General features: G+C 44.9%; 1 protein-coding gene across 2 annotated transcripts in view; it reads right to left on the bottom strand.

Moving 5' to 3' along the window:
* MAMLD1 (mastermind like domain containing 1) overlaps window positions 1-16861 on the bottom strand; it is an 85790-nt gene extending 68929 nt beyond the window's left edge. For both annotated transcript variants that reach the window (XR_003534851.1, XM_027687083.1), the window contains exon 1: window positions 16406-16861. Coding sequence is in view for 1 of the 2 variants with exons in the window: in XM_027687083.1 (XP_027542884.1) it covers window positions 16406-16459 (54 nt within the window). In the remaining variant the exon portion in view is untranslated. The remainder of the gene's footprint in view (window positions 1-16405) is intronic.
* Window positions 16862-22832: the final 5971 nt, after the last annotated feature.

The raw sequence follows: 22832 nt of genomic DNA, 5'->3' as shown, positions 1-22832 counted from the left end.
CAGAGGCAAGAGAAAAAGCAGAGCTCTAACTCCCCTTGTTCTCATGACTACTGCTCACACCATTAAAAGTTCAGAGTCTCCCCCCATCTTTGGCAGCACTGTACATACCCCAAACATTTCAATCATGAGAGTCCATTTCTCAGGCTCACACACAGCCAAAGAGATTCTCCCCAACCCCAAACTGTGTGGCTCACATTAAAAGGAGAATGTGAGCTCATGCTATCTCAGAAAATAGGTACCTTTGACAGGAACAATTTAAATTGCCATGGGCATAAACAAACACAAATGGAGAATGTCGTTTTATTTTGTTCAGAGCTCAATATATTTACTTTGCTCAGAAATGTCTCCAGCATCCACTTTACTTGAAGTGCCTGAGTGACTTGGTTTGCAGCACCGATGGGGGTCGTACTGATAAAACAGGAGTTTTCATTTTTGTCACCCTGCCTTCATTTTCCCATTTATTCAGTAAGAGTGCATCACGTTCAGCACTTATCCTCTTCTTTGTTTCTCATTCCAAGCTTTCTGAAGCACAATTGCCCTCCTGCGCCAGCCGTGCTTCCTGCTCTTCAGAGGGTCACACTATGTGGTCACTTGCACCCACCCATTTTATGACACCACACATCCCTTTCCTGCAATTTTTCCTTAAGCAGACAGTTCCACCGAGTTCACAGAGGTTTGGACTGAGTGACGCCTGTTCGCTCCACCCCTGAGCATCGAGGTAAAATCCCAACCCAATGTCCTAAAGAAAAACATGCGTGTCCTAACGAAAATATGCATTAGGATAAAAGCATTAAAATTGAGAAAGACAATGAGAATGATCAGAGCAGCACTGCCTGCGAGGAAGGAAGGAAGCTTTTAATAGCACTAAAATATAAAATTGATTTGTACACATATTTGATAAAAATCAATACAATTAGCAAGTAACTGAATACTAGAAAGGGAAATTGATTGCTCGAGGGCCCAGAGGACTCAGGGCAATCAGTCCATTCTTCTAGCTCCTCCACTCTTAATAAAAATTTACTTTTTCATAATCCTGCCTGAACTCTTTGCCCATTAATAATGCCGCTAAATAGCTCTTCTTTTAGCACTATTATTGCAGACCTGCTTGAATTACATTTGGAGGCAGTTTCGAGTGGCATGTCCTGGCCATTTTGCTATCTGCAGCACAAACCTCCAAGCAAGAGCATAAAAGAATACGGGCTAATGAACAGCAGCACAGGCACACTTGAGAAGAGCTTATAAATTTAAGTACCAAAGTTTAAATAAACGGATTACCATAGAATTGATTTGCTACATCAATTTGGTCAGCTTTTGCTGATACATCATTGCTGCCTCAAAGGAGAAGAGCCACCAGTTTGAAACAACTAATTAAGCATTTTGAACCATGGCCTTACAAGGGAGCAGGGCTGCACCACTCTGCTCTCCTGCCTCCCTTCTCCCGCCCAGTGATTCCTCACCGCAGCATTAAAATCGTTACTCCACGTGAAACAGGAGACTGAAATTACAGTCAAATCTAGACAAAAGGAAGTGGCTTCTACAGCCACCATCTCTGACTGGATTTCACGCAAGGGCATCTTTTTTCCTTCATTAGGGTGGGATTGGAAGAACTAAAAGGCAAGTGTGCTTCCCCACACAGAAGGAGGGAGGCTCCCAGAGGAGCCAGGTTAGGATTTCTATTACAGTCAACTGGCTGCACAATCTGATTGAGGGTGCACACAACTTGTATGCATCTACAAAGGAAGCTTCTCTTTCAAAAGGTCAGATGTCTTCTCAGATAAGAACTTTCTGAGATGTTAAGCTTTGTCCACTGACTCATCTTGATAGGAAGCTCTTTAAACCAAAAACTACCTTTGGGCTCTCAACAGGTTCCCTGCCAGTCTGCAGTTCAGGGTGACATGGCCTTTGCTGCTAACCAGGACACTGATTTGGCAATGAACTTCAATGTATGCTTAAATTGAGCTCTATGAGTAGCCCTATCCAAACCAAAGGTAAACAAATAATTTTTCCATATTAATGGGACCACTTACATGCTTAAAATTCAATAATATAATTTAAGCACTTTCTAATGCAGTAAGTCACTGAGTTGAGTAAGATCGTGTATGCATCTCATCATATTCACTCCAGCAGAGACTCCTTTATTCCAGAAATCTCAGCACACACCTATTTCTCCAATGATCCAGCCGGACTAGTGACTAAACTGAGCCATTACAGCAGCCTAAGGAAAGGTCCACAGATGCTTTGCAACTCAAGAAGCCATCTGTGGGGATGCCTCTGTAAGGGTGGATGAAAGAGGGAGGTGGTGCTGAGGGAGAGCAGTGCAACCTCAGCAGGGCACCAGTCTAAGTGGCAGCATCTACTTAGATGCCTCACTAAATTCTTATGACGTTCTTACTCCAAAGTTTGTCCCACTGCTTCTTACAAAGAAGAGACTCTAGTCTGGACACAGAAACAGAAACCTGAAATTACACAGTTTTAGCGCTGGCCTTCTTTGTAACCATGAGCAAAGTACTTTAATCTCTTTGCTTCCGTTTCCCTGTCTTTATTAATAAAGCAGAGGGAGTAAAACTTACTTCACCTAACTCATACATCTTTTGTGAAGATGAAATGCTTGTTCTGTGTAAAGTACTTGGAAGATGAAAGGCATCAAGTAAATATTAATCATAGTCACCACACCTACCAACAGGATCTCCAGTATGCTGATTTGGATCCGTGCTTGAAGAGGCTTTCTTTGTGCAATTCAGGAACTGTGCTTTCCTGGAGTAGTAGAGCTGAATTAAAGCTAATCAGGAATTCCCACGTTAATCGGCCTTCTAGCATTCAGAAGATCATAAGAAGGATGATGCTTCCATTTCAAAAGACAGCACAGTGCCACAGAATGAATTACATCAAACTGGCTGAAGCCCATTTACAGCATGGTCATGGAGGAAAGTATTGGAGTTCATCCACCAACATTCATCTCGGGGCATACACACTTGTAAATCAGCTCCTATTCAGTAATGAAATGTCGAGTGACTCATTCTTTCTACATTTGAAAAAGCTCTCAGAGAGAACCAAAGAGTCTTTTACTTTCCTGTCTGCCTTTGTAAACACTGAATTACATCTCCTTACTTCAGAGAAGCTACAATGCTTCAGAACCAGCTGTAAAAGAGAACATTAACGTCTTTTTGACAGAATCCAAGGCCACCTTAAGATTCCAAATTTCTGTTGAAGGAGATCTGGGGAGATGTTTCATTAGCAGCTCAGATGATCTTCTGAGCCAGCTTCTCGTGCCCAGCAAGGTGCACTGGTCTCATGCAGATGTGCCTGGGAGGCTGGCCCAGGGAAGGCTGACCCGGGGCAGGCTAGTCCTGCTGCTCCGGGCACTTCTGCTGTTCCATGTGGGTCAAGTGCCAGATTATTTACTTAATGTCTTAAGCAACTTCTGCAGCTCAAACTTAGCTCATGCAGCCATTGCTGTCACTTGGCAGCGAGCAGCAGGTTACCCAGGTGAAAGCGGTCTTCGCTGTTTCTGCCCCAACCAGCCAATTTACACAATAAGGACAGCAGAGCTGTCATACCTTGACTTTTGTCCCGGTGTTAGCATGGCTCAAATCCAAGGGGCACATCCCACAGCTGCACGTGGAACAGCAGCTGTGTGCTCAGGCCAGCTGTGCGATATCTGGGCTGCCCCAGCACTGAGCTCGCCCAAAGAAAAATCCTCCTGACAAACCAAACCAAACCAAACCAAACCATGCTTGTGATCACGGGAACTGTGCAGCCCTGGCACTGAGCCACTCCCTGCCACAGCTCTGTGTCTGAAGAGGTGACACCGGGTGAGCTACCCGGAGCAGAGCAATCACAACAAAGGCATAAAAGCAAGAGTACAAGGGAAAAACAAGAGTTGCAAACTTGAAAAAAACAGAACTAAAGAAAAGCAGTGCCTGGAAGTCAGTGTTCAAGAAGGACAGAATGGGTTTGCGCACAAGAAATACTTACTGTTTGAATGGAAGTCGTTGGAGATGCTGGACCTGGTGGGCCAGGCACAGGAGGGATTCCAGCCCTACTGAGGTGGATCTGGACCTGCTGTGCCTCCATCCCTCCACCATCTCCCAGATACCTGCCCAGCTTCCTCAGCTCTCCTTCTGTCTCCTTGGCTTTGCCCTCTCTTTGGTCCCAGCCCAGCCCAGCCCATCCCGGCTCTCTCTCCTCTACCATTGTCTCCTCGTACTTTGGACCTCTTCACCTCTACACCCCGAGGTCTCTGGTTCTCCATCTGTGGCTTGAGCAGCACCAGCCCGCACAGATGGGCCGGTTGGTGCCGCAGAGCAGCTCAGCTTGTGCTGGCAGTGCCAGTCCACCTCCTCACTGGGACCCAGCAGGACGAATGCACAAACAAGAGCTACACTACCAACACAGCTATGCTCCAAAAGGAAATGACCACTGGATGTTATTGCATAACCTTTCTTAATAATGAACGTGTATTTCTTGAAAATACATGTCACCTAATCATCTTGGCATTGCAAACATGTACCACAGGATGGTAATTTAAGTTAATCAAGCCCTAAGCTCCACGTAAAGTTTAACAGTTTGCTTCACTATTGAACTGGTTTGGGTAGCAGATGGCAAAGCACTCAATGGCACATTTTCTGCCATCCTCATATAAAGGGCTGTACCTGTTTCTGTTCCAGGCACGAACGCCAACAAATGGACATTTGCTGGACTTGCTGACCATTGAATATCCTGAAATAACAGACACGTAGATGCTCCACAGGGAGGTCCTGTGGGCGGTCAGAATTGGTCATTTCCCAGCTAGTTCATCATTACTGCCTTTCTTAGATACGATAAAATTAAAGCTACAGGCTGGCACAAGACCTCTGGTAAGTAATCCAGGTCTCATCTGAACAGCTACCCATGCAGATAGTAGTACAGGTCTTCTTACACAACAGCACTTGACACTGCTGCTGTAGCTCACAGTATTTCTAAGGACACTGTCCTTCCAAATGACTCCGGACTGTACGCTTCCTGGCACGCGGGCAGCAGAAACCAGTCTGAGTGGATCGTTTGGATTTCAAACCACCTCTGTGGACAGTCACTGAAATGCTCTATTTCCATCTAGCTTGTGGCGTGCTGGAGTAGGAGAGAGAACTGACAAGGGGAAAATAGAAAATTGTAAATGATGTGTAAAGCCAAAATGATTTTAAAGAAAGGGCGATCCAGATTGCCAAAGCCAAGCATTTTCCACATACGGAGAGAGACTGGGAAGTGACGGGGTGAGCAATAAACAGTTCAGCCTGCGACATGAAAGATTTTCATAATTTATAACCAACAGAAAACACACACTTCTCCTTCAGAACACAGAGCGCAGCCCCCAGCATCCAGTTAATGGTGGTGTGTACAGGGAGCATACTTACACTAATTGACTGGGCCATGGCTGCCCCAAGCATTTCTGGAAGTAGCATTTCTACAGCAGCACCGTGCAGAGATGCTTCACATTTATTAACTTGTTTGGTTTTGATTGTTGGATTGGTTCCCCATTCCCAAGGCACTCAGATTTATTCTTTTAGCTTAACACTACAAAGTAATCAAATCACTCTGTTACAGCTGACAGACTGTGGGAGCCCTGAAGGGGAGGGGAGAGCGGCGTCAGAAGAAACATCTACATTTTCTTTTACATCCTTCGCACTTGCCCTAAACTTCAGGTTTGACTCATCTATATTTCTGGAATTCAAGAATATTGAACTTTAACTGACATGGGAAGTTATCTGAAGATGCAGGACTTTCACTAGAAATTAAGGCTGATCTACCTTCTGGGATCACGGACCAAGATTCACCTCTCATAAAGTCTGAAAAGCTCAAATGCACTCTCCTTCTGCTTCAAGTCAAACATAAATGTTGCTGTAACCAAGAAAACATCTTCCCAACGCTGTGTAGATTCAAACCAACCAATCCATACATAAGAAGAGGAGATGAGATGGAAGATTCAAACATGCCTTTGTGCCCTTCCATCAAATGTGTAGAATAGGTAAGAACAGGAAGACAAAAGAGATGGCTCAGAGAGTCAAGATTAATATGGAAATGGAGAAAAAGTGCATGCCTTCGGCTGGATTTTGTCTGTGCCTCTTCAGTACAATTTATTTTCAGCTTTATGCAATGCAGGATCAGAAAATGCTTAGCACACAACCCATGATGTGAAAGACAAAGAGCATTTTTTTTGATTTAGACAAATTCCAATGTCCTTGTCTAATGTTACCCAATGCAAAATTAGAAAAAAAATTAGTGCTTGCATGGTCCTATGTGTTTAAAAATAATTTGAATGACCCACTGCCTAAAGTATGGAGAGGGTCCTCTGTTATTAAAATCCAACTATATTTCATTTTAGTCTGCACCCAAACTGACAAGGTAAAGCTTGAAGAAAATCCACCAGTGAGCTTTTTTTTTAATCAAGAAAAACAACAACAAAAAAATTCATGGAGCCTGTGATCAAATAATCTTACAGAGTTTGGACTTAATACACCAACAATGTCAAGCATTTCAATGCAGTAGCATCAAAACTAGATATTTACTGCTTGGCAGTGAGTAACCATTTGAAAAGGGAGGAACAAAAATTCCTTTTTAATGAGTCACCATTTGACACTCAGAGATCAAAACCTTTTGCCTGTATTTCTGACTGGAAGATTGTATATACTTGAGTTTTTCTCTATGACTTTATCTAAATCAACACAGTTAATTAGGAAAATAAGTAAGTTAAAGTAACAAAAAAAGTGAAGTCCTTATAAGTACCTGACCATCAGCATGATCTACTGGGTTCCTGAAATATTGGACACATTCAGATATTTTTTCCTTATACAAATACTTGTGAAAATCCTAGTAAGATTTTAAGTACCTAGTCAAAGCAAAGTAAAATTATACTCAATATCTATTCCAATAACCACATGAAATGAGTGTTGCATAATTATTCTTAAACTAATGCAAATGTTTACGTACTAAATGTTACATACTAATGCACGGGGACAAAGCTTCTCGTGGGTGAGTGGAACTGTGTACTACAAATGTCTTCATAAAATATTGACCTGATTACTTTTGCCCAAAACTTAACCTATGAGGATCTGTAACAGAGAATGAAACATTAAAATACATGCCTGAGGGTAGATGCCATTTTTGTCTTTTAAATATTTTCTTTCCCCCTACATAGAATTCTGAAGTTTCAGCAAAATGAAAGATACTATGATGTGATATCAGGGGGAAAAAAATAAAAAAAAAACAAACTACCTGCGTTGGCATTACAACCAAAGCAAAGAAATAAAACTGTTGTTCATACTGAGGGGGCTTACAGTAGGAGGTACCTGCCCTTATTTTGAATGTAATTTCCAACTATTTGAAAAGACTCTAAAGACCTCAGCTAGTAACAAACACTGATGATTTATGAATTATTGAACTAGTTAAGGATGCTTAGTGTGCAGGTAAAGGTAAAGCACTATTATTCCCATTTTACAACAGACAAGTAAGAACCTGAGAACTATTTTCTCCAGAAATTTCCTCCAGCAATACATACATACAGATATTCAGGCGCTTTGAAAGAAAATCTTGTCAGCTTTAAAAGTAGAATAGGCATTACTCGGGCTTGATTTCCACCTTAGGAAACCTTCAGTGTCTTATATGAAAACTCATATCCTAAAAATCAGAGCAGGGACTTCCCAGTCCTTCCACACAGCTATGAAACCACCATCCTGTGGAATTACTGACCAGCAAGAGCGTCTCCATACCCGACTGTCAGCTCACTGAACCATCTCATCCCTCGCATCAGTCAATCTTAATTTATGTTCGATTTACTTGTAGATTGGAAGTAATTAGAGTAAATAATTACAGTAACTGGTTACAGTTTGGGAATTGAGAGAACTGAAGAAAGAATTCAGAGAAATAACCTGATCTACTACTGTAAAGAGAATCAATCATCGCTCTCCTTCCATTAGTCTTTTTGGCAATCCTGTGTCACTGTTGTCACAAGCCTGGATAACGATGCCACATTAATTCTCCTTCTGAGAAAGGGAATACAAGATGTGACTCTGTAACTGTGTCCTACCTGACCTTGGGGAATCTTTAGGGGAAGTTTCCCATCAAATGCAGTTACAGTTTTTACTGAAGGAGAATTAGTGAGTTGGGCCCATGCTTTGTAATTTGAATACGTGATACAAAATATAGAACCAATCTTCTGTCTCCATTAGAAACAAATTGTCAGTACATAACCAATGATTTTTCAGTTCCAACCCTATGTGAGAAATCACATTTTCAAAATAATTTCAACAAGTCTGGCTCAGAGGTGATGAACACAGGGCAGGATAACAAGACAACTACTGCACTTTTCTGATGTAATAACAGCTCTTTTAGCTACATTTACCTAAACTGCAGATAGACTGCATTTCCTAAGACTAACCTTTCCAAAGAAAAAAAAATCCCATGCCTTTGTTTTATATTTTACAGAACTGGAAAAGAAGAAATTCATTCCATGTTTCGTAACAGGAGCAGACTCACTCCCTTCAAGACAACAGGCTGCTCTCAATGCAGCGTGAACTGTGGCACTGCTGATGTCAGTGTGAGCAGGGAGAAGAGGACATACGGCCTTTTGTACTGTTCCCATGACGCTGCATGTTTAAAAAGAAAAAAAAATCATTATCCAGGCTGGAAGAAACCCAAGCCATCATAAATGTTTGTTTATTGCAATTTGGCAGACCTTTTGAGAAAAAGCAACTACTCTTAGACATGCAATCCTAAACCAAAATGTGAGATGGGAATCAAGCAGAAACCATGCATTATTTTGAGGAAACCATTAATTATTTTGGGGAAACTTTTGCTGTGATGCTTATTTGAGTGCTTCTCTGTAACTAGGTATCACTTCTATTACTGTGGCTATGACTAACGAGTTAACAACACTATTTACACTAGTACTGTTGTGTCATTAGAAACAACAAGATTATGTACTTTAATTCTAATGCCAGTACAATTATTTTTACACCAAGTGTGTCAGATCTGACTCTGTACCCCCTAAATTAATTTCAGAGTAGTGGCTAAATAAAATGACATACTTCTTTGTGCTTTTGTTATAACACGCTCGTGTGCAGCAAACTGTGAAGAAAATGTAGTAATTAGAGGTTAAATTAATCCCTGACAGACAGGCAGCTTAGTAAAGCTGGGCCCTCTTCAGAAAACCGAGCATAATGCTTGCCAGTCTTTCAGAATTAGGCACAAAGAACAGGGAAGATTGGCAAGTCCCTCACCGCTGCAATCCAACCGAAGGGATGGAATGCTGAGAAGTCGGAGTAAGTCTTCGAGCAGCCAATACTACCAGGCAGATCTTGTGACAAATGTGATTTAGAGCTCCACGGGATTGTTGCTGCAGCCACTCGAACTGCCTGATCAGGATCAGCCACTTGAAATTACAGACAGTCTTTTGCCCAGCAGAACAGGCTTCTAACCGCCGTGTAATCCACCTCAAGACGTTAATAAAAGCGAACAATGGCATTATATTTCACAACATAACTAGAAAGTTACCTTGCTGCTTCGGATTTTAATGCAGGTAATGGGTTTCGTTGCCCACAACAGAGTAAATGTGCTGGGTTACTCTGAAAGCAATAACCACGTATATCTGGGGTCAGTGTAACTCCCGAACCCGCTCAGAGTTTTGAGGTACTTAATTCTAGAGAAAAAAAAAACCAACCAAACTTCCACAGAAAAGAAAAAGAACACAAGAAGAAGGAGGCAGCCAGATCATGATGATGATGATACCCAGCAAGTATTTCTTTTGTGTGTGTGTCAACAGAGGTAAACATTTTTTCCAACCTCTCTAGCTGTGGCACAACAAAAGTAGTTGGGTTTTAAACCCATGCAAACACAACCTCTTATCAGGAGGAGGGTAAATGAAAGGCACTTGCTCTGTGCTTCATGAAAAGCGTCCTGGCTCCCTGGTTTTGATGGCAAATCCTGGTGCAGGAATTGCACCAGGTACCACTGCCTCTGTCCCACTGGACTGACATCTTCCCTCCAAAGGTGCAAAGAAACGTCTTCTCTCTGGGTTAATGCTGTTGCCACTCAAGAGATTGCTTGACATGGGATGACACAATCCCACTGGTAACACCCAGCCCTGCAGAGGCAATCTAGATCATGTCTGCACCAGACTGAGTCCCCAGCTGTCCCTGACCAAACAGCAAGGCATGACAGGTACCTGCAGAGGGATCACCAAGTAAATTAAAAAAAAAAAAAAGTAAAAAAAAGTAAAATGCCTGTATTACAAATAAAGTAGAAGTCACACAGGAGGCCTGTAGAGATTGCAGATCCATGTGGGAGCCCATTAACACCACCGGTATTTCTGTACTACCCAGATCATCAATTATTACCAAACTGGGACGTGCCTGATGGGGTACTTATGTAACACTCCTTTATCAATAAAACTGCCAAGTCCCTTGCAGGGAAAACCAGTGTGGATCTCAACGGCACATCTCTTTGGACAGGGCACGACAATGAATTCTGTTTTCCCCCTCCTCAGCCTGGTTGCCCATTCCCAAAGAGGAATTCTGTCCAGCCTGGCAGCCCCGTCAGAGGCCTGGAGCGCACCCCAGCCTCCCGTGAGCAGCAGCCCTTTAATCAGGTCAGCGCTTATCAATGGCTCATTGTAGCGATGAGGCAGCGCTCGGAGTAAAGGGCCGTACGAAATCCTGCATCCCACTGCATCTCCCACGCCTGGGCCCCACTGGCTCTCCACTGGCCCCATGGATACAGCCTCTGGCCACACACTCCCTGGGCACAGCACGTGTCTGCCAGGCAGTCCAGCTGGCTGGGCTGCGGGGTAGGGAGTGGAGGAAGGAAACCCACAGCTTTTTCCCCTGCTCTTCCCTTTGGGCACAACTGGTTCCCCACAGGAGCAAAGATCCAGGTAAAATTCAGCCATCAGAGACAATACCTGAGCCCTGCTTTGCTTCCATCTCATTTCCCCCTTCAGTCAAGCGTGAGCAGAATAGGGGCACACAACAATCCCTCATCCCTACTCAAGGGCCTGATCCTTGAGCCCATAATTCCAGGATGAAAACTGAGTCTCATCTACTACAAAATGAAAAAAGGACTGCTAGTCTGGGCCTGATAGAAGAAAGCTGGGTGTACTCTCCTACCATCAGGCCCAACAAACACCTTGCAGTTCATCCAAGGTGCACACCAAAGTAAACAGCTCTGAAAGAGCTACCGGAGCTTTGCAAGTAAACGCGGCACAAAGAAGGTATTTTCCTCTTGAAGGAAAGTAATGACTTAGTAATACATTTTCCTCTATTTAAAAAATGAAAAATATTATCAGTGAGCAGGGCTCCCAAGAGGAATAAGAATTCTTCCTGGGTCATTTGCATTTGCAAGTTATCCCTCTGACTGCATTGCTCTCTGGTAGCGCAACTGGTGACTTCTAAAACCATGGAGTTGCATCCTAAGAGCCATGAGCCCTGCTTACACTGTCACCCTGAGATATACTTTCATTGTGAACAGAGCTAACAGGCAAGTCCATAGCAACCGCAATGAAAGAGATCTACCAGAAGACAAGAACATAAACTGAAACCTTTAAGTGATAAGGACTTCAATTATCTGTGCAAAGTACTAAAAGTAGTAATACAGAATAAGGGAAGGAGACTGTGATACAAGTACACACTGTTTTGCAAAGTTTCCCTTCAGCTGCTGGTAGCCCTGAAATGGGTTGCAAAAAGTTAAAACTGTGACCAATATCACTGCCTATTCTGCAGGCCTGGTTTGGGATTTTATTTTTTTTTAATTGAACAGCATTATTCTTTTTTCTATTTTCACTTAAAACAATATTCTGGTATCTTCCAATATCCAGTCCAATTCTGAAACAACCCTAATGAGGGTACTACAAAACACCCAACCAGTTTCTTCACACATTTGTTAAGCGATTGCCTTTTCAAGGGCACCCCTTTTACGGGTGCACAACACAAAACTTACTACAAGTACACAGTGCTGCTGTGCACATTTGGCATTTTACAGCAATGATTTAAAGTTCCCCTTCAAAACTACTGGCAAGGAAGGAAGTTCTGCATAATTTTAGCACTCAACATCTGAAAAAATTAGAAATGTCCCAACTGTTCTTTGAGATGTATAAAAGAACAGTTGAAAAACTTACAGTTGACTGGTGCTACCTAGGTTACCCGTCAATGGCATTGAGACTGGTATATTATTAAGAGAGGTGTATGATGGGAATTGGTTTATTGTGCTGATCCATAGTAACCAACTCCTGTTCGTCCATCATTTATCTCTCTCACCAGCGACATATGGGTTTGTCTATTCACACTCTCAGCATTCTCTCTGCTCCAACAAACAGTCAGCCTTTTCTGCTGGGATAAGGAGATTTTTTAGTTACATCCATTATGTGCGTATCAACATTTATGGCAGGAAGATAATTGCCAAAGAGCTCAGGGGCATAAAAGCTCCCTCTTTATAACACAAACCCCCTTAAAAAATCAATATTGATATAAAATAGTTCAACGCAAAGCCTTGGTGTGTCTTCTGCTTCCTTCAGTTCAAAATGTTGGTTTTGTGTTTTTTTTTTTTTTTCAAACGTAGCAAGTCAAACTGGAACATCAAGTAGAAAGCCTTCGTAGTGAGTTACACCACTGCTCTTCCCACAGAGGAAGAAATAGCAATGTGCAATATTAATTGTTCCTCAAAGAAGTGAGCGGCAAATGTGTCAGATATAAAGAGGGTTCCTTGGAGAGGTGCCAGCACCATTTAAACTGATTTAGCTATCTTTATTTGGAGACCATACCAATTACTAATGAATCGTAACTTATAGTCACCTTCGCCTAAATCTTGAAAAACGCTGACACAGCCAGCACCAGGGAACAATGAAAACCTGGGAATCCTGCCTCGTTCCCTGTTTCAGGAGCTCAACCTTCTACTACTCAATCCCCCAGTTTGGATAAACCCATTTGTCACAGCTCCTACAAGATTTACTTCACATTCCCATGGCTATGCACTCATAAAAGTTATTTTAAGGCAACTTTCATCAGAGTAGCAAGCAGCACAGAACATTTATTGATTAAATGACTGGGAACCAGTGAGTTGCACTGTACTTAACCTACAGGACGACTCGGATTTTACCTTCTGTTGTCCTTGCCCTTGTGTTACCTTCTGCCTCCCTAACTTTTGTCTCTCTCATGAAGCCTGTTCTTAGGTCAATCCTTGTCCTACAGTCACATCCAGGCAGGTTGCCCTGACCATTTAAGTCAGGGTAAGAGTGTCAGCCTGACACCTGGGATCATGAACTCTTCCAGCAAATCTTCCTGCATGTTCAGAAAGCATCTTGCACAATAACTCCCTAATCCCATTTTAAATCTCTGAATGCTACCACACTATAACATTTATAACAGGGTCAGTAAAAAAAGCAAACCCAAACCCACTGCATTTATAAAGCACTCCTACCTGTGTTAACAGGAAGCCATACAAAAGAATTTTTAAAAATATAACTGCTTCCTTTAATTACTAATTCCCCTTCAAACCCTTTAACAACTACCTTAGCTTTAAAAAAATCCAAGAGACTTTGCAGGTTTGAACTACTTAGTTACAAGGGACCAAAAGCGAAGCCCTGTCAATATATGCTTTTCTGATTCTGAAGTATTAGTGAAAAAGGATTAAAAATAGGATTGAAAAAAAAAGGCTGAAAATAAAAAGCTAAGTTTAATTTGAGCTGCTCAATTCTAAACATTGAACAGCTTTTCACTCACTCGAGGGCTCTTAACTGCATGTTACCTGCCTTACAGTACAGACTATTTGTTTTTTATCCCTGAGCAACAGACTATTTCCTGGTTGAGTTTAAAAACTCTGTGACGTTCCAATATCAACCCACACATGTGTGTCACTGTCAACGTCAGTGGCAGGAAAACATTAGAAGTCACCCCTTGCTAATGCTTTCCTAACATGGAATTTCCTTGTACCTCGTCCCCCAGCCCACCTCCTCCTTCAGCTGAGAGCATCCTTCCCAAAGTGCTTTTTTTTCTCTCCTATAAACATATGGCAGGGAGAGAGAACTGAAAATGGGCAGTGCCAGCACCAGATCGCTGCTTTTTTAGGTGCTCGCGTGTAACTTACTCAAACTGCTCTCGCCGCCTTTCACTCGGCGAGCGCGGCCGCAGCGAAGAGCCCCCCGTGCGCGGGGGCTTCCCGCACCGAGGCGGGGGCTCCTCCCCAGGGCGCTATCAGTGCTTTCCCTCCCGCTGTTCTCCTCCGGCATCGAGCTCCTCCCCACCGCCACACAGGGGTACCACACTGGTACCACACGGTCCGGGCAGCCCGGCTTGGGGGCGGCGGGGGCCGCGCCGACCCCGGGATGCCGGGGGAGCCCGGGGCGGGGGGCCAGCACCCAGCTGCCGGCACCGGCAGGTTCAAGGCCGTCCCAACTCCCTGCCTCCCCGAGGCACCATATGGTCCATCTCGCACATCAGCAGCTTTATTTCCCCCATCAGCTCGGACCAGAGGGGGAGCACCGGGAGCAGCGGCCACCCTTTGCCCCCCAGTCCCCCGGGGGCACCGGCATTAGGGCATTACCCGGGGATTACGGGGCTAAGCAGGGGAAGACTCGCGTTATATAACCGGGGGAGCGTTCCGCCCTCCCGGCGCTCCCACAGCCCGCCCTCCGCCCCAGCCGGGGCGGCCGCACGGCGGCGGGGGGGGGGGGGGTGGGAGCCCGGCGCCTCCGCCCCTGGCCCGCGGAAGGGGCCAGACGCAGTTAATCTCCGCGCTGGAGGGTCGGGGGAGGGACTGCGGGGTACCCCCCGCTGCCCGAGGAGGAGGAGGAGGAGGAGAAGGAAGGCTCTTCCAGGAGGCTCCCTGCGAGCGGCCGGTGCCCGAAGGGTTTATCGGCTTCCGACGGGACGAGGCTCGGCGGCCGCGCGTCCCCCGCACCGGGGACCTGCCCGCCCGGTCCCGCCGGGCCGCGGCTCCGCGGAGCCCCCCGGCCCCGGGCTCCGCCGCCCCCCCCGCCGGGAGCACCGTGGAAAACAAAAGCGGCCTTTTAATTTATTGTTCCGGGGGGGGGGGCGGGGGGTGGGAGGGGAGAGCGGGCGGTGTGAAAGGAAACCAAAGCCCGTTTTCTTCCCAGAAACGGCCGCTCTCCCCGGGATCCCTCCGAGTCACCCTGGTGACAATCCCCCTCCGGCCAAAGCCGAACAAAAGCCGCGGTGCCCCCAACCCCGGCGCTGTCCCGGGCCGAGCAACAGGCCGGGATAGGCGGCGGAGGAGGGAGCGGGAGGAGGGACCGGCTATTGACGGGGGAGAGGGGCAGCCCCTGCCTAGGGGGGGACGTGGGACCGAGCCAGCGAGCGCCGTGTTTGCCCTGCGATCGCTCTGAACCCCGATCTTAATCACAGCATGAGAAACCAAAACAGTTTAAAGCGTGAGTCAGCACGCGTTTTGTTCACGCGTTCTTATTCCGAACACACGGATGGTCTGGGAGCGAGCGGCGGACGCGCCGCGCCGGCCCCACATCCCGCACTCGGGGCTGCTCCCGCACTCGCGCGCCCGCAGCTCCGCCAGCGCGGGGCTGAGCGCCGGGCTCCGCGCTGCCCTCAGCAATAACCCAGGGCTCCTCCGGGGCTCGGCCGTCAGCCTTTTGTTCGCAATCCTGCCTATCGAACGTGCGCTTCAGGCTCCCAAAATAACCAGGCACGCGACTGCCAGCACAAATACCAGGAGTTATTAAAAAAAAAAAAGATACTACAGGGACCGGCGCTAGCCCCTCCACGCGTGACATCCTCCCGGCGGAGTCCCCGCGCGATGACGGGTTTATCCTCCCCTGGCTGTCTGATCCAAGTTTAGCTGGAAATCCCCCGCCGATGGCTGAGCCCGCCTGGCCGCACTGACACGGGGACCCGCGGGCTGGCGGCGCCGGGCGCACCGGCGGGTCCCCGCTCCCGCTCGCCCCCGGCAGCATCCACCGCCTCTTCCCGCAGCCTCCACCGCCTCTTCCCGCAGCCCAACGCGTCGCTATCCGAGCAATGACACAGAAACCCACGGAGCGTCCCCCGCCGCCGCGCACTGGCCGCCCCGCCGCCGTGCCCGGACCGCACCGCAAATCATCTTCTTCACCACCATTTTAAAGCCCACGGACCCCCTCTCCCTCCCTCCTCTCCGTGGTCCGAGCTGAGCTCTCGCCACAAGGGAGGGCGAAATTTCCCCCTCAAGTTTCTGTCCCCTTCCCTCCGGCGGCCCCGGCACACGGGACCCGCGGGCAGAGCCAGCCCAAGGTGGGCACTTCTTGAACCGCCCCTGCAAACTTTCCAGCCTGGCTGCGGCCGTGCCGAGCCCGGCGAGCAACTATTCCGAGGGTGTTTAAGTCCTTTTAAACCAGCTCCTACTTTCCCAGCCCATATCGATTTCAAATGCTACTTACTGGAATATGTGGCTCCATCCGTGGTGCTTCTACCCGCTGGGAAACCAGCAGCATCTTGGACTGGGGATCAACCGGCTTTTAGATCCACTTTGGCTGTATTGAGCAAACCCAGCGCCGCAGAGGACTCGCAGCCTGTTTTCTCCTTTTAGGTTCCAGACAAGTTCATCCTGGCGTTGCAGTTTGCTAATGATTCACTGTCTGTCTCGATCTGCTCACTACATTTCCATCAACCCACAGCTTCCTCACTTAGAAGGTGGAGTTTGTGGGGTTTAAGTTACTGATAGGCATATCTAAGTGCTGTGTCACTCAAAGAGGAGGAGACACACACACACTCACACACACAGACCGCACACTCACACACACACACGGGCTGCTCCAGGCTTAAAGGGGAAGTAACACTTTCTTCACTACAGAAACTGGACACCTCACAGATCCAAGGATTTTATTTTTTTTCTCTGGGCATGAAGGTGAAAATTATCCAGCCTGTGGTCCGAATTTTAACACACAAAAAGCTGCTTAGCATGTTTAGCGCCTTCCCTGTAGAGCTTCAGGTTCATTTAACACAAAGTTGGGTAGGTCAGAAAGGTACTAGCAATTAATTGATTTTTTCCCCCTTCTAAATCAAAGTGCACAAACCACTGAAAAGAGAGCCCGAGGCATGAAGTGTAATGGTTTGAGTTATTGTTACAGAGTGTAGCTTCCTGTCCCTTTATGCCCTATGATATGATATTCAACACTCATAACACTCATAAAAGGGTTAAACTCGTCTCACACAGGTGAACCCAGGTTACCAAGAAGGAAACAGAGTTGTTTCATTTTCACCTTTTGTGCTATGTGCATGTATTTTTGAAGACAGGTACAATTCAAAATAGGGAGCTCCCATAAAGCCACACACTTCTCATATGACTAAAAATGTGCTTGTTGCAAGCTGCAATCTCTGAATATTCATTTTGATAGACCATCAACTGAAAGGTGAGAACCTGTTCAGACCTCCTCTTGGACTGTGCAGAAAAAACTGGGAAGAGCAAGCTGCAGGCAGCTAGAAGAGCACAGTGGGTCTACAAATAATTGCTGGTATAATTTCATTTTATTACCTTGCTAAATCAGTACAATTGTCACTCCTGTCCTGATAGATCAGAGATGCTACAAACCCTGTCCCAGTACACTGACTCAACGTATGAGATGTGGAAGACTTAGTAGCATTTGTAATAAAGTGTCTAATTTCTTAAATCATTCCTGAAATAGTAATATTAGTAAATTATCTCTATAAAATTACAAAGAAAGTTATTTGAATACAACCCTTTTACTGTAGTCAAATATATAAAAGTAGAGCCACACTCTGGCCTCACTTTCCTGAAAGTTTTCTGGACAGCAATCATCTTCAACTTGCAGTAAACTTATAGACCACCAAACTCAGCTTTGTACCCTGAGTTAATAAATATGGGCAATATCAGTTCATCAACAGAGAAACACTGGTTCTCCCTTGCCTGTGACAGTTGTAACAATGGGCCTGCTTCCCTGAGCAGTATTTGTGGTACTTCACTTTACACTGTTTGGAAGCTTTTCTATTGTTTTTGTCTTCTGCGTTATTTAAAATTACTTTGATGTATTTTGTCAATTGAAAAAAAGAAGCACAAAAAATAATAAACTTGCATGGGTGTAAACACCTGAATTCTACAGCCTCTGAGGGCCAGATCTCAAAAGGTTTCAGTGTCTAAGGAGGGGGTTGTATTGACAACTGATGTTTGGGTTTGCTGTCCAGATCAAATCCACAGCCCTGCCTGAGGTGCTGAGGCTCAAACACAGCATTAGGGCATCAGCATGAGATCTAAAAGAGCTAACATACTGAGCAGGCTCAGTGAAGACACACATTCATCATGGAATTAAGCTCCACCTGCAAGGAGGTGCCACTGTCTGCCCAGTGTGCAATGTTGGAAACGCTCCCCTGAAGATACATGTTTGTGTAAGGGCTCCCATCTTTCTTCCTGGAGCATTTTGGACTAAAACACACACGTATGAAACAAGGGACACACAGGGATTCCCACACTGTAGCTGGACCTACTGACAACACCGTGAGCAGATGATGAACAGTGGGACCATGCCAGTTTTTCTATGCAGCACCTACAGTGCACACCAGTCATGGTCCAGAAGTTTTGTCATTTATGATTCTTGCCAGACATCTGAAGTTCCTGACAGATGACAGTATTTCCTAAGAACTGTCATTTGCTTTGATCACTTCATAAAACTAGACCAAAGGCCTTCCTCAAAAGGAAGATGATGTGAGTAGGGATGTACAGGAATCCTGTCCATGCCTGCTCATGCAGCAGGAACTATGCTGCTGCCTTTAGTTGCCAAGAGCATCTGCTTGCCAGGTAGTGGTTTGTGTTCTCCTCTCTAAGATGGGATGTGCTCTCAGAGGGAAGTCAAATCGAGACAAGCGCTTTTATCAGTTACTCCACAGCAGAATTGTGGAAACATTTTCTTTTCCAAACCTGATGGCTGGAGCTGTTCAGGGTCTGGGGGTCTGGATTTCACTCCAGGAGCCCAGTGCCCATGTTCCCATCCTGCCAAGCCTGGTGCACTGGGCTGATTGGGCAAAGCTGTACAGTGGCACAAGGACAGGTTTGGGTGTAGACAGAAGCCTAATTCCAGGCAGCGTGAGCATTTAACAAATCCCTCACAGAGATCACTCATTTTCAGTGATGGGTAATGGCTAAGCAGGGGATTCCAGGGCTGCAATTTTGGTCTTTGGTGATTAAATTATGACCCCTTTCTTTAGGGATATTTACTCTAGCTGACCTGGGGGAATCCCTGGCTGCTCTGGAATCAATAACAAAACTTTCACTGGCTTCTTCGGGGCAGTATTTTGTCTTCCCAGGTTAGGCCTCCCCTAAGCGAATTGCAGACTATCTTATTGCTGTGCTTCTGTCTTATCTTGAAAAAGTGAGCTGTAGGATTTTGCAGAAGAGAGGCAATTCTAAGGGCATCAAGGCTGTTGTTATGGCCATGAGGCTTGACAGAATGTATCCTACTACCTCAAATGCTTCCCCTGACACTGGCCATCAAACCTGGGCTTGACTGGCTGTGATTAATCACATTCTTTACAAATTTTACAGTAGTTTGCCACATTTCATTTAGCATCTTTAATACACATAGAAAATACAGTTTGCTTCATTCCTTTATAAAACTAGTTTTTCTTTCCAAATGGAGATGTCTTATTCAAAAGCCAGAGTCTGAGAGCTGAGAAGTTATAACAGTATCTGAAAAACAACAAACTGATGAAAAGAGTTGCTTTGAACTCTTTTCTGAAAAAAAAAAAACAAAACCAAACCCAAAAAACTAAACACCAAAACAAGACAAAAAAACCCCACCCCAAGAAAACATAACAAACCAAAAAACCCTAAACAAGCCCTTTACTCCATGGTTCTGAAAAAGCATTATTTTTTTACCTAAGGAGAACTGTTAGCTGGAAAGTTGCACTTTCCTAAATAACTGCCCAATGTTAAGTTCACCAAGGGAAAGGATCACTCACTCAGACACAGCTTTGACGGGTTGTATGAGCAAGAGGCACTGCCAGTATAAGATGGCCAAGGGCTAGAAAAAAGACTTGCATCTCCCAGGTTGGTGTGAACTAAACATGCTAGAACTGATCATCCAGGTAAACATAATGGTGGGACTCTGTTCTCCCAGGAGAACCGTGCCCGACTCCCAGCTGGCCTCTGGGTGTTCCTGACATCAGAAAGGACAACAGAAGTCCAAGCAGACAAGGGATGCTCCACAGCACACCCTGCACACTGAAGGGAAGCAGCAACTGAGCAGCCCAAGGATTCACCACAGATTCACTGAAGGATTCACAAATGTTTCAGTGACTCAGAACCAGATGGATGGAAAGCACGTGATGCTTTCTTCTTACACGTCTGCAACCTGAAATCAAGTGAAATCAATGGCTTTGGCCAGATGGACCTTGGGTTTGACTGGTCAGTATTGCATTTCTTATGCTAGGTCAGATCAGCGATCCAGCTGATTTGGTATCTTGTCTCTGACCACAGGCAATAGCTGATGCAACAGAAGATAGAAAAGAAACTTTTACTGAACAATTGCAGGATGAATTGCAGGTAGTGGTGCAAGTTTCTTAGCAAGTTTCTTTTTAAGCAAAGCCAATCTGTAACTGGCTGATGCTCAGAACCAGGAAGGCTCATGTCCTTTTGGTACTTCCCCATAGGACACCATAATATATTGGGGATGAAATTACTAATGCATGCAAAATTTCAATTCATTTCTGAAACCCATGATGCTGTCACTATCAGTAACATCATGTGTTGAGTAAAGCAGCACCTCACATCATTTCTGAACATGAAATTGCATGTTCTTTTCATAGATTCAAGCCATTCTCTGATGCTATGTTTTGTGTTGGAAGGGATCTTAAAGACCATCTACTTCCAACCCCCTGCCATGGGCAGGGACACCTTCCACTAAACCAGGTTCCTTAGAGCCCCATCCAACCTGGCCTTGAACACTTCCAGGGGTGGAGCAGCAACAGCTTCTCTGGGCAACCTGTGCCAGGGCCTTACCACCCTCACAAGGAAGAATTTCTTTGTAATATCTAATCTAAATATACCTTTTTTTCAGTTTATCTCTTTTCTATCACTACATGATTTTTTCCTACTACAAGTATAAGGGAAATACCTGAAAATAGATAAATTGCATCAATAAACAATTTTAATTTCCTCAGTAATGCTTGCTACATTAAGTAATTTTATAAGTCATATAGAAAAATGTCTATAATTGATAATTCTAATAAATTCTAATTTTTTAAAGAAATGTTACTTTTAGGAAAATAAGAAGCTTCAAGGAAAAAGTGTTTGTGAGCAGTTAACTAAAGGGTTTCAGCATGACCTTCATTTGACACAAAAGAAGAACACAGTTGATCAACTTTCCCTTCCATAAATCACTATTTATATGAATTTCCATGGAAGAATGTATAGGTAAAATCATCATAGGATGGCCTGCCATGCTACCATTTCAGTGGGTACATGAACTAGTTTAGAAAATTATATAAATTTAAGTGAATTAAAACTTTGTCTTTTGTACAGAAAAATAGACACCAATTTAATCTCCCTGCTTAGGAATTAAGAGATGACAACTCTATGAGTAATTTCTTCATATTTTCACAGAAAGGTACTTAGCATAAAGTGTGTATCTTCCACTGTAGCATAGGTTAAAATGAAGTTGTTATATTAGTTGCCAAATGCTTGTTCCAAATTGATCTCCTTTGATCTTAAATTTTAAACTCAGAAATCAATTATTTGCATAGCTCAGAGATACACTTAAGGACATGCTTCACATTACATACGAGTATCTCAGAAGTGGAAGGGATTACCTGTGTGCTGGGGTAAACACACAGATGATCAAGACTTGCTTGCATGAGGCAAAATCACAACTCTACTGACATCCCAAACTCAAGACTGCTACTCAAAATCTTTTCATGTAAACATAAATCTGTGGATCTCATCCAGGCATTCCACTTTCACTTGAGTCAAATCTGGCCTGCAAGATTTAGCTCTGCGATATTTTACCTCTTGCTCTCTCTCCTTGCAATTGGGCCATACAGAAATCTGCAAAGCACTCTGAATGCAGATCCCCACCATGACTGAGGCTAGGAGGCAATGCTACAAGAACATGAAATACCTGCTGCCCCTTTGTCAACACCAAAATCCATAGAGAGGCTGAATTATGACCAACATGTTCAGCCTGGAGAAGAGAAGGCTCCAGGGTGACCTTATAGCACTTTCCAGTACATAAAGGGGGCCTAGAAGGAAGATGGGAACAAACTTTTTAGCAGGGGCTTTTGCAATAGGCCAAAGGGTGACGGTTTTAAACTAAAAGAAGGTTAATTTAGATTAGATGTTTGGAAGAAGTTTTTTACCGTGAGGGTGGCGAAACACTGAAAGGTTGCCCAGAGAGGTGGTAGATGCCCCATCCCCAGGAAACTTTCATCGTCAGGTTGGACAGGGCTCTAAGCAACCTGATATAGCTGAAAATGTCCTTGCTCATTGCAGGAGGGTTTGACTAGATGACCTTTAAAGGTCCCTTCCAGCCCAAACCATTCTGTGACTCTATGGACTGTTTTTGTAGCAGATTTACAGACATTTCAATTCTGACCTCTTGCAGCTAATAAGATTTTCCATTAAAAGCACAGAAGATGATACAAGCAAATGTAATATCACATCTAATAGCTCTATTGTTAGCAACAATACATTGAAATGTTTGCTAATTAATGACATTTTTCGACTTCTGACTTGTGCATAAAACATTATCCCCCTTGATTTGTGGCATGCCGGCTGCTGGCTCTCCCCAGCAAGCACAGTCCGTGTGCTGGGCTGCAGGTGCATGGGATGGCAGGGCTGAGCATTTCACCTGCAGCCTC

This window comes from Neopelma chrysocephalum, unplaced genomic scaffold (genome assembly GCF_003984885.1).
Source record: "Neopelma chrysocephalum unplaced genomic scaffold, ASM398488v2 Primary Assembly neopelma1_73, whole genome shotgun sequence".
NCBI classification, from domain to species: Eukaryota; Metazoa; Chordata; class Aves; order Passeriformes; family Pipridae; genus Neopelma; species Neopelma chrysocephalum.
Note: the sequence above shows the minus strand (reverse complement) of the source record. Positions and strands in the feature narration are given on the sequence as shown.